Below are 13,083 nucleotides of genomic sequence, written 5' to 3'. Positions count from 1 at the left end.
TAAAAAAAAGGGAACAATAAATTAAAATATTTTATCACACTCTTTCACGTCTCACTATCTTCCCTCATTAATAAATTTTCTTAAATTAATCTATTCGATAGCCTATATATATATATATATATATATATATATACTTGACCAACATATATAAATAAAATCTATCTCACTGAATAAATAGCTGTGAATGAAGAACAGTACAACAGAAACTTTGATAACACCCTGAAATGGATCTTCATAAGCTACAGAATTATTTATGTATATAGAACAGGATAATAAAACAATTATTTGTTTATAATACATGTCAACAAAAATAAGAAAATTATATTTGTTTCAATTTCAAAGATTTTAATATCCTTCTCTTCTGAGAAAAATGAATTTTCAGTTCTGCTACAGTCGATTACGTGCATTCTGAATATTCTATAACGATCAAAGGATGAAAATTGAAGTCACAAAAGGTGGCTAAAAAATATTTTCTATTTTTATTTCAATTTCTTCAGCTGTGTTATTCCTGGCCTTCACCGGAAGAAGTCATGTTTCAAGAAATCCTGTCATCCTGAGAATTGAATTTCGGACTTCCATCAAATTCCTTCCTTTAAGTCTCTTCCCATTAGTCCCGGTGCAGATTGAAAACGCCAGCATCTTTCCAGCAAGACGCCGTCCGATGATGACGTGGGGTGGGACCATTTCTCCATCATCGCCAATATCTTCACCAAAAAAATCAGAATCTACATACTGAAACCATGACTTTCTATTCGCATTTTCCGGTATATTCACTGGAACTGAATTCTTCTTGTTCTTCAACTTCTTCCTTTTGCCCTTTATTATTCTTGTGAACTCTCGAGAAATCGAATCAACTGGAACATTGCTGTACTCCTCACGGTCTTTATATTCGAGATTTTCTTGAAAAATGACTTCAGATTCTTGAAATTCTTCTGCCATTGAAAAATGGGTTGCTTATACTATTTTGAGCTTAAGAATTAAATACCTGGGGAAAAGCAGGGATTTGGGAAGGAATTTATAGAGGAAAGAACTGAAATGATTGAATGGGGAAGGAATAGATTTTGATTGGATGTTGTCAAGATGGCGTCACTGTGTTGAGTGTATTACCCGTATCTCTCCCTAAAAGTAATTCAATACTAAAGAAATCGGTTCTTAGTTGTTACTTGCAGCTCACGGCTTCGTTGTGCAGCATAACTGTATAGCTTTTGTGTATACTTTAGGTTATCTAAATATTGACTTTACTCCATACAACATTGGTTTTAATTTTTATACGAATTAATCAATATATTTTTAATCCAAATTTCATTTCATTTGAAATAAATGGAACTATTTTACTTCAAATATTAAAAAGATTGTGACTATATGGACTCTCATTAGGGGAGGAAATATTAATTAAGATTAGGTCCCTGTTTGGTTACGCTAAAAATTAGATTTTTTTTTTATCGATTTTGATAAAAATTTGATGAAATGAGTGACTGAAAAGTCGATAAAAGATATAGATACCATGAAATAAGTAGTTAAAGTTAATTATTGAGTATGATTTAATTTTTTTTTATCAAATTTTTAACTAAACCAAAGAGGGACTAATCCTTATTTGACAACCATACTTTTCAGACTATTTTTTCTACATATTCATTTTCAAACATATATTCACACAATAAAATATTTTGTACATAAATCCAAAATATATTTCTATTTTTTAACCATACATGTTTAAAAATCACTATTTAAAACTTTTTTCCCCAAAAGTATGGACCCTGCCTCTTGAATTCACGTTCTAGGTTGGCTCTTTTTTTTTTTTTTTTTTTTTTTTTTTTTCCTTCTTCTAATACAGATAAGAAATAACTAGCCACTTACCGATCAAAAAAAATATAAAAATAAAAATGAATTAACTAGCCACTTACATATGTGTGTGTGAAATATTTTTGGCTTAGTCTAGCCACTTAGATTGTTAAATGAATTAACTAGCCACTTAGATTGTTAAATGAAGAGCTATCAACCTGGTCATACTATAAAGAAGGAAAGAGTAAACTATTATATTGGTTGTAATCTTATTTTTTTCCTCTCTTTCTTGAGTTTAAGCAATCATGGATAAAAAAAGGAAAGATTAAACTATTATATTGGTTGTTCTTATTTACTTTTATCCAAAATCGACAACATTTTGCTTATAAAATTGTGCAATTAGTTTATCTCAATTTACATTCAATCAAGTCTTTGTTTTATTTTTTTCGATTTTCTTGGTTGTGAAAGTGCTTGTTATCATATGCTGATCTCTTACTGCTTTCCTGTGGATTTTGTTTATGTATAGCATAACATCATGACAAGGAAGATGCTTTTTGATGGGAAGCTAGGCACTGCTGGTGGGTAGGAGACTTAAAAGGACTTTGATTTGTTTGCGATTGAAGATGGCATTGGTGAAGTTCGTTCCTCACAATTTCCTAGTCTAGAACTCATTTTTCACTTAGTCTATACACCGTTTGTACTAAAAGTCTAGGATACATTTGTAACTAAGATATTAAGGTGCATGACACATTTTGTGGTTAAATATAGGACATTCTAGCAACAAAGTGTAGATATATGTGCTAAGTAATTAGGGTTGTGGGGTACGGTGGAGTTAATATTGGAAAATGATGCTCATATATGGATAAGCGTTGTGAATTTAGTAGGTGGGAGTTTTAACTGAGATGCATATACGAAAAGTTATATAGGTTTGAGAAAATGTAGTCACCTTTACGTGTATATGCATCAATGCTCGTGTGAGGTGGAGTCAAAATGTTAGAAAGGAAGAGGAATGTCAACGAGTCAAGTCGAGCCAAAATTTGAGGTTCGGGTTTGACTCGAGTAAAATTATGTTGGTTTTTTTGGCCTGAGCTCGGCTCGAGGCTTGACCCGAGCTTTCAGCTTGGGCCTTGGTGAGCCGAGCCGAATCATTTTTATTTTTTCTTGGGCGACAATTCTAACGTATTTTTAAAGAATGTAAAATTTGTGCAATTTATATGAAATATAAATTAAATAAAAGTTACAATCCTCCTCATTTTTCCGAATTTGAGACTGACTACAATCAACGTAAATGAAATTAAAATTGTATACAGATAAAATATTTCGTATATAATTTTTTTTAAACAAATAAGTTTAAAATATTATGTATTTTTTTAATTAATTAATTTAAAAACTTACTAATTAATTTGAATTTCAAATTTCAAATCTCGTAGGCTTTTAACATACAATTTCAAAATTTTAAGAGGCAGCAACATTGTTGCCTGTCTTGAAGTAGCACGTAAGAGGCAGCTACGTACGACTTGTGAGGCAGTAGTGAAACTACTTGGGCAGTAGTATAGTTGCCCTATGCTACCCGTTACGAGCCACACGAGCAGGCCAGGGCTTCAGCCGACACCTCAAAACGAGGCTTGATTTCATACAGCCATGAGCCAGTTGGCTTGAACTTTTCCCGAGCGGTCCGAGCCGACGAAATGAATTTACATCTCTAGAAAGGAAAATCATTGGATTGTATATATTACAATATTTACACATACAAATACATGTAGGTATTTAGGATAAATAATTGGCAAATTGTGTAGTATGTTTCTCTTGAGGTTTCCTGCATTGGGAAAGAATCGAGAAAAACTACTTTTTTAAGTATTATGTTATCGAGTTTAATGTATCGAACATATCATGCAAATCATTGGCAGATCTACCAGCCCCATTCATAATTTTTTTTAAAAAAAATTTAAGTAAAATTTTTTTATGCGTGATTTTTTGTTTTGTTTTTTGTGTATTAGTTCATCTTAAAATTTTTTCTAGATCCACCCCTGATGCAAATGTACAATCTAATTCGAAGAAGTAAAGACACATTATGATAGGAACATTGCTTAAAATGATGAACTAGATAGTAGGTGTGGAGTTGGCCATTACATAGACAATTTCTCTTAATAGGGATAATTTGCTTGAGATGATAAGTTAGAGTAGACAAAACCCTTACATGTGAATTGTTCTTCCCCAATTTTATATTCGTTTATGGATAGATAGAAACAGAGGCGGAGATAGTGGGGAGCAGCCCATTTAGAAAATAAAGAAGAGTTTGTTTAATTTTAGTCCAAATATTCGTGTTATACCAGCTCTTATTTGAATTCTAACCCAAGCTCAATGTTCAATTAATCAAATCCTGTTGAAAATGCTACAATTATTAGATACTATTTTCATGAAATTTAAGAAATGGGAAATCTTATTTTTAAATTAGGCATTTTATTTAATGCGTGTTTGACTAAATTTACTTATGGCAATTAAGTAAATTTTATAATAGAAAATTTTTATTGATCAGATCTAAAAATTACTTATTTTAATAGTTAGAGACACTATACAATACATTTTTTGCTAACCTTAAAAGTAATTAATTTTTTATTTCTACATATGTTTTCATATATTACCTATTCATACTTATAAGAAAAAAAAATCATGTTGAACATGAAATAAATGTTATAACCAAAATAAATAACTTGTATTAAATGTAATCTTGTCAATAAAAAGAATATTTGTGAAATTTATTATTTATAAATTAATCTATACATAGTTATCTTCTTGAAACTAAGAAAAATATGAACATGAATTAAATCTAAATTCTTAAGACCCTCATAATCCTTTGTTGATTCTTCACTTTAGATGTAATTCTCCACTCACTATGAAATGAAGTGATATAGAAGATTGTTATCTATAACAAATATTATGTTGAAACAATAACATTTAGTGATGTATTATTGATTACGTGTTTCGACCAAATTTTTTAGTTGTTTGAAAATACTGATTGTTGAATTTATTTAGAATAATATTCATTAAATAAATTCTGAGTTTTTCATTGATGGATATGTATCCTTTGCTTATTCCAATCATGATTGTTTGTTTATTTCTATAACGTAATTGTCGATTTTTTTATTTGGTAAGAAAATATAAAAAGAATTAATGGAATATCTTACATAGAAACATTTAGAGTTCTTTTATTTCATTGAGTAGTGTACACTCTTTGTCGTGAATGTCATGAATTTAGCCTATTTTAAAAGTAAATTCATTAAAAAATTCTAAATTTCAATCCATTATAGCATCATTTTCTGGCTTCGCCCCTGAATAAGAATTAAAACTGACACTAATATGTATCCCTATATTAAAATTCAACTAAGTACATAAGAATTAAAACTTATACTAATATGCATCTCTTTATTAAAATTCAACTAACTATTATAAGATACGAGTTGCATCGCATGTTTGACCCTAGTTTTTAAAATTCATTTTTTGTTAAATTTATTTTTAATCACACATTTTATGATACTATAATTTTTATCAACCTTTTGATCATATATTTTATCAATTTTATCATAATTCAATTAAAAAAATTGATTTTAAGTAAATCCAATTTGGACTATATACCCTTTTTAATGTTTTTTTTTTTCAAAATTTTATTTTTTACATATTTATTTTCAACTGCACATTCACACAATAAAATATTGAGCACGTGAACCTAATTTTTTTTCCTTAACTTTTAACTACAAATTCTCAAAAAAATTCACTATTTTAGATATTATTTTTTTCCAAATAATAATCGGAGACATATTTACATGTAGATATCAAAAATAAAATAGTTGAAAGAAAAATTGAAAAAAATTATAAGTGAAGTGACAAACCAAGCCGAGTGGAATCAAATCCACGTATCAAAGTTGTAATTCGGGAAATGATTAGATGCCAGTCTTTGGGTCAAAGAGACAGTGCAGCTCAGCGCAGACGGCGGCTGATAATCCGCACAACTCAATAATTGACGCGTGTAATTGTGCCGCAAGACAACCGGCCAAAGAGAGGAATCTAAATTATACGATGCTTTTAAACGACGTCGCTACTTCCATTGTTTTCGTGCTGTAAATCACGGTTCTCGGGAATAGACAAGTTTCCCTTCTGGAAGCAAGCTACGGATATTTATTAAAATGCTAATTCGCACGTAACCTTCGTATTTTTTAATATTATTTTGCAAAATATCTATACCTTCTACTTTTTGATATTTTCATACTTAGCCTTCGTTTGAATCCCATTATTTTTCATTACATTAAATTAAAATTTTTTCTCTCCTACTTTTGACCCCACAATTTTTAATAAAATAATATTACACATAAATTAAAAAAATTTCAACCACTCATTTTTAACAAAAAAAAAATACCATTCATCTTATTATAATGACAAATAACGGGGCTCAAACACACCCTTAATTACACATTTGATTGCACAAATAGTCATTCAGATAATTTCCTGTCAATTTCTCCATTAAGTGAATACATGTAGGCAATTTTCTTTTCAAATGAAAGGGTAATATCGTCTTAGAAAATTTTGCCCCTTTCTTCCCTTATGTGTGCACAATTTCGTTGAGATTTCTCTTCGATATTTTTCCCCATTCTTGAGAAAGAGGTGTGTGAGGAGCAACAGCAACAACAACAGCAATTATAGTAAAGAAGACGTTTGAAACAAAGATACTTATTTTTTACCTTCTACCCTGGATTCAAGATTTAATGCCCTCAAAAATGTTCAAAGGATTTAACCCCCGTTTGGTATTGATTTAAATTGAATTTTAATCTAAATCAGAGTTAAATAATCAATATTAACCACACGTTTCATGGTTCCACAACTTTTTAATCATAAATTTCAAAGACTTAATTCAAAATCTATAAAAAAAATATAATTTTAATCTTTACCAAACAGAAGTTTAATTTGTACCCCATAGATCCGACAATAATTAACTAGAAATTCTTGCAAAACCCAGAATTTTGTTATCAAAGGAAATCTCATTTATCAGTTGGTCAAGTGTTTCTTCTATTTTGGTTCAAAATTGAATACCAATTTGGAAAATAACAGTGAAAAACCAAATGGAATTTAATTTAAGAATTCGCATGAATTTTGATCTGGATATTCATTTAACTGTTATACTGTTTGTTGGCTGATAATTAAAACTATTTTCAGTAGATTTTGTTGTTTACATTGGAGATACGTGTAAAGTTTTGATTTTTCTCTTTCTGGCAATTACAGGTTCATGGAACGATGATTTGTGCGTTCCAATAATGCAATTAAAGATAGGGAAGAAAGGGGAAAATTATTGAAGAGAAATTGTAAGGAAACTGTTCAAGCGTAGCGGAAGAGAGGGGCAAAATTTTCTAAGATCATATTATCCTTCCATTTAAGAAAATTGACAAGAAATGGATGGAAAGACGGTTTATACAATCAAATGTGTAATTAAAGGTAAAAATATCAAAACATAGAAGGTATGAACGTTTTGCACAATAATATTGAATGGTAGGAATATTATGTGCTAATTACTTTTTATTAAAATATTAAACCCTTGTCTGGTGAGATTAAAATAAAATTTTTATAAATTTTGATAAAAATTAATAAAATGTGTGGTTGAAAAACTGCGAGTCTTATGAAACATGTGATTAACATTAATTGTTAACTTTTACTTAAATTAAAATCTAAATTTTAAATTCTACCAAACAGAGGCTAAATTGTTTGAAACCACAGAAATACAGAAATGAATATTGTCTAAGTACCAAAGGATTGTAAAATGTTAAATTGTTTAATGTATTAGTCATATTCATAAGGATATTACTTAGAAAACATGCATATTGTCTCAATTTGACTTTCTATAACTACACCAACAAATATGAATTATACAAATGAAATTCCTTAATTGAGGGCTAAACTTTTAGATCAAAAATGGAAAATAACTTTCTCATTAATCTTATGTAGAATAACTTCACTTTTTACTGATATTCTGTAACTAATTTCATATTCTATAATCTGTTTCTTCGTCATATTGTTGCTATATATCCTAATCCTTCTGCTCAACTTTCAATTTTTCATTTTGTTTTTATTTTTTGTTATCCAACTTTCCTTCTTGCATGATGCATCTCCGTGTTGCTTATGACTCATGAGGCACCCAAGTGGCAATGGAGACGTGAGGGGTGAGATGTATCTTTTCGACAAAAAAATTACAACTGGTTACTTCATTTTCGAAAATTTACCTACATAAGATATGAACCTATATTTTATATTGCTAGAAGGATAGTAGTGTCATTTTACTAGCTTTGTTAGGGTAGATAGATTTTTTGCTTATTCGACTATTGAATCATAGTACTCTCATTTTGTTAAATAAACATTTGGGTTTTCGAAACCCTATATGCAATTTCAAGTTTTCGAAATATGAAATATTAGATTATTTTTGATAGTTTCAACTTTCAACTGGACAAATCATACTTAATATACATACATACTTTCGAAGTTTTCATTTTTGACTTTTTTACTTATAAAATCATTTGAAAACTTGAAACTAAAATCAAATGGAAGGCTTTTCAAAAAATAAAATAATAAAATACTTAATAAAGCACGCCTAGTCACGCATTAAGTGATCATTTAATTTTGTGTTCTCTGGTCACCACCAGAACACCCGAACAAGGATCGACGTGCGTTTTGCTCTCGGTTCATGCCTAGGAGCGATTTTTAGAATATTGATACACACACACACAAACACACAGAACTAAGACTTTTAGAAGAAACGTCCATTTCAGCACTGAGTGAGCTTAGGACCTTGGAGGTATTGAATCTTTTCTTCGAGGATAGATATACAAGCTATTCATATTATGTAAACGTTTTAGGTCGAGCACCTTCTTAAAGTAGTTTAGGTTTAGGGTAACGAACAGGTAATGATATGCTATAAAAAGATAGTTCAACAACTTCCAATCGTTCAGGGCTATCTTCCCCGTGGTAAGCTCACATGTCGTTAGGAGTCGGAGATAAAGGGTGGGCAACTTTAAGCCTCTTGTAGGAGAATCCCTAAAGTAACTATCTTACCCCATCTACAATGATGCGACACTTCCTCACGCCCTAGGACCCTAACCTTGTACCTCTCTTTGATACTGAACTCTTAAGCCAAGACCATCACCACGTGCTCTTTGTATATGCATGGCATGTCGAAAACTTCTAGTCACATGCCCCCTATTCTCCTCGTAATTAGTATTATACCTAGTGCCACCAACCTAGTCTCTCACTTTGGGGTCCTTAATCTCATCACCATCTAGTCTGTCACCCCAAGCTCTTCTACACTCTAATAATTGGAATCTACATAGTGGCCGGGGCTAACCTTTTCCTTTCTACACTCTGTATCTCCCTCTTTGCATTGCAATTCATACGCCCTACATGAATGCAACTAAAACTATGAATACATCAAGAAAAAGTCTAAGGTACTACCTCTAAGTCAAGGTATTCGAGCTCTTTGCATCCAAGGGTATGGTGAAAATAAAATTAAAAAGTTAAAATGGAGAGGGAGTATTTATAGAGGGTAGTTATGATACGAAGACTCATGTGTGATGCTTCATTATTTACTCCTTCAAATATTTTAATTGTTGTATGTACACATGTTACCTAGGCATTGGGACTCACAACGGTGCACCTAACCTCGAGCCCAACCTCAAATGCACGGGGGATATCATTACTTCTAGGCCCAATCTAGAATGCCCGAGTCCCAACCATACGTGTATTGCAGTTTCTGGTTTCGTCTTGATCCCAAAGGTGGAAACCTGCAAGTTGGGGTCATAGAAATCGATCTCATCACTAGCCCATGGATTTGTCTTACTTCACCTCGGTGACCTCGAGCCTGGTACGATTTCATCTTAGTGTTCATTGCCCTACGATGATGAGAAGTCCTACTCCACCATGTCTCCTACTTTCTGATCCTAACAGAAGTCTAAGGTCATCAGAAGTTCAATCATATTTGGTTCACTCATTGTTATCTCATCGGTGTTTCAATCCTTATATGATTATACCTCTTACTCTCACTATATATGTGCATGCCTAATTCATTATTCACGTATATTTTCATTATTGCTCACTTTATAGCTTCACACTTATATTTTTTTCCAATTACTGTCTGACTTGAGCACTATGTGGGCTCGGAAAAACTCCCCTAGCATTTTTTGGATTGTCCAAAAGTACTATTCGTGTGTTCACCTTTCTTGTTTTCCTAGCTCGAGATTAGGTAATCCCAAATATGATTTTTTGTAGCATCAATATGCTTTGTGAATAAGCTAATTTTTAGCTAGCCAATTTTATCATGTAGAAAAGAAGTTAAACCAAAGTTAAATGAAAACAAGAGAATTTGGACCAAACTTGAGACTAGCTAGGCTACAGTTCAATTTCCATCATATCTCAACTACTAAAAACTAATCAACTATACATTAACCTAGCTCAACCCCAACCCAATAAGATTTTTTTTTAGGTGGAATATTTTTAGGAAAAATACATAACTACAATAGCATAAGAATACAAATTCAAATTTAACAAGTTGAATTTTTTTTCCCTCACAAATCAGGTGTTAAATTATAATAACAACAATAATAAAATATTTAATACATATTATTGAAATGGAAAAAAATCTTCACCATTATTTATTTATTTATTTTAAGACGGAGGGGGGGGGGGGGGGGGGGAGCAGGAGCAATAGCCTGCAAACCACGCCGCTAGGTAAACCATACTAGGCAAGCTCTGTGAGACAAGCTTGATCGAGAAAGTGTTGGTAGGAGAAATAGAACTCGTGACTAAAGGTATCCGCGCTCACCTACTTCACCAACTCGACCACCCTAACTACTATTGACTATCACTGACATCTAAGTTGCAATTGTACACCTATCTCATCCATCTTGATTGCACGCAACGGCTCTGCAACAAAGGTGCTGTTGTAACAAAAGTGCCTTAGAGCCACTATTTCGCTCAGAGTCGTGAACAGTGGTGCTATTCAAAGTAACACTATTGCGCACAACGATGCAAGGCTAAGCAACACTGCTTTCATGAATCGCCATGCATAGCAATTTTGCATAAATGTTGCAGTGTCATGATGTTACTGTTGCTACAATAGCGATGTTGCTTGACATTGCACAACCTGTGGCCACATTTACCATTATAGAGGAAAATGTGTGGAATATTGTTTACCCACCGACGATACAGAGGAAAATGGAAGGAATTGGGGAATTAGGGGTGAGGGCCTTTGGTGCAATTTATGAAATATAGGGGCCTAGTTGCTATTTCAAGCATGGACCAGTTTAAGTGTAGTGGTGATAGTTGTGATCAATAAATTAGTTAATCTGTAACCAATAAATAATATATAACCTAAAAACACGTTAATAAGTTATGACTTATCACATTTGTGTTAACTATGACCATCTATGACCAAGTTTCTATTGATTGTGACTGTCTGTGACTAGAAGTGTTTTTACTGTGAATGTTATATGTTAACTACGATTCCCAGTGACCAAGTTTGTGTTATTGAAATTTTCTATGACCAGGATTGTAATCACCGTTAATGTTTGTAACTTGTAATACGTTCATTATAACCTCTAATGCATTCTTGGTCACAAATAAAAAAATTTAGGTCACAACTTATTTTACTGCCACAAAATGTTAAATTAGTTAGTCACAAATTATCATTGTGACTTGAAAAAATTTGTAATTTATAACTGTGGCATTCTATGATTTATCACTTGATTTATGTGTTAACTATGACTCTCTATGATCAAGTTTGTGTTATTTGTGATTGTTTGTGACCAGTTCTATTTTCACTATAAATGTTTGTGACATGAAAATGCTTTCATTGTGACCTCAGCTTGTGTTATTTTGCGGCTATGAGACCAGTTCGATTTTCACTATGAATGTTTATGACTTAAAAATGTGAGTATTGTGACATGTTATATGACTGTGACCTGTTGTTGTCCGACCACAACTTATATGGAATAAATAGCTACTTTATATTTATAACTTATTTCTCGGCACCATCACCTACATCACCACCACCATTGTGACCAAAATCACCACCATTACCAATACATCACCATCACAGCAAACAACACCACTGAAACCTCCCAGCCATAAGAAGCACCACCACTAGCACCTCACAACCACAATAAGACCACCACCAACAACAAAAACTGTTACAACCCACATTTTTATCTAGTCAAAGTCAATAGTGAAATTTTCAAGGTCAAGTCAAATGAGGACTTGTATGAAATAAATCATTTTTATTGGGATTTGATTGACCAAATCATTTTATTTGGGTTTATTTTGCAATTGACAAAATATGAAGGTTAAATTGGATACATTTCAAAGTTTGGAATTTCCTTATATATTTTTGGAAGTTTAGGATTAAATGTGATATAAAAAATGGAGTAGGAGGACTTTCCTTGCAATTTTTGAATAAGTGGAATTTATAGTCAACATTTGACCCATTTTTTCACTCCAAATCACACACACACACACACAGAGAGTAAGAAACGGCAGCAACCTGGGACCCAAAAAGGAGAGAAAAATTAGGGGAAAAAGGGAAGAAAAAGGGAAAGCAAGAAGGAAAGAAAGAAAATAGAAGAAGAGGAAAAGAGGTAAGGCTAATTTCTTCAAGCTTGGGTTGAATTTTTCCTTTTTTTTTTCAAGTGATAAAGTATGAATTATGTTAAAATTCTAGGGTTTTATTTTGGCTCGAAATTTTCAGATTTTTTTAGAGAAATACTACTTGGAGCTCAAGTTATTGATTCTTGAATTTCTATCTACATTAAGGTAAGAAGGTGTCAATTTTTTTGGAGAAACCCTAGAATTCGATTTTGGGATTTTTGATTAATTAATTGTGAAAATGATTATATAAATGGAATATTTCACTTGGGAGTTGATTTTATGGAGCAAATGTATATTAAATGAGTGGAATTGTGGTTACTAGTTTCACTAGATTGGAGACTAAAATTAGTTTTAAACTTGGGAAGAAGGTTTTGTTGATGAATTAATTATTAGAAAAGGGATTAGAAAGTGGGATTAGCTCCAATTGATCAAAAGAATATTTGGGAAATTCATTCGAGCATCGACCAATTTTAGTTAAGTATTATAGAAGTAGATCTTAAAGTTTCTTAATTTAATAGTAGTTGATTAGCCATCTTGTTATGCATTCCAGGTGGTGAGAGGAAATTGGAAGAGCCTATTGATCAACTTAGGTTCAGCTTGTGTTATGTGAGTGGATAAGCTTATTTTTTT

General features: G+C 31.8%; 1 protein-coding gene and 1 long non-coding RNA gene across 2 annotated transcripts; one reads left to right on the top strand and one right to left on the bottom strand.

Moving 5' to 3' along the window:
* Nucleotides 1-311: 311 nt before the first annotated feature.
* On the bottom strand, nucleotides 312-1,019 carry LOC111412837. Its single transcript, XM_023043725.1, has one exon. It carries the CDS (start codon nucleotides 937-939, stop codon nucleotides 529-531), a length of 411 nt encoding a protein of 136 aa, XP_022899493.1. The 5' UTR covers nucleotides 940-1,019; the 3' UTR covers nucleotides 312-528.
* Nucleotides 1,020-1,979: 960 nt separating this feature from the next.
* LOC111412836 lies at nucleotides 1,980-2,545 on the top strand. Its single transcript, XR_002706117.1, has 2 exons — nucleotides 1,980-2,042; nucleotides 2,309-2,545. It is a non-coding gene; the product is annotated as an uncharacterized LOC111412836 (long non-coding RNA).
* Nucleotides 2,546-13,083: the final 10,538 nt, after the last annotated feature.

Source organism: Olea europaea, chromosome 16 (assembly GCF_002742605.1).
Source record: "Olea europaea var. sylvestris chromosome 16, O_europaea_v1, whole genome shotgun sequence".
NCBI classification, from domain to species: Eukaryota; Viridiplantae; Streptophyta; class Magnoliopsida; order Lamiales; family Oleaceae; genus Olea; species Olea europaea.
This window is presented reverse-complemented; position numbering and strand designations above follow the sequence as displayed.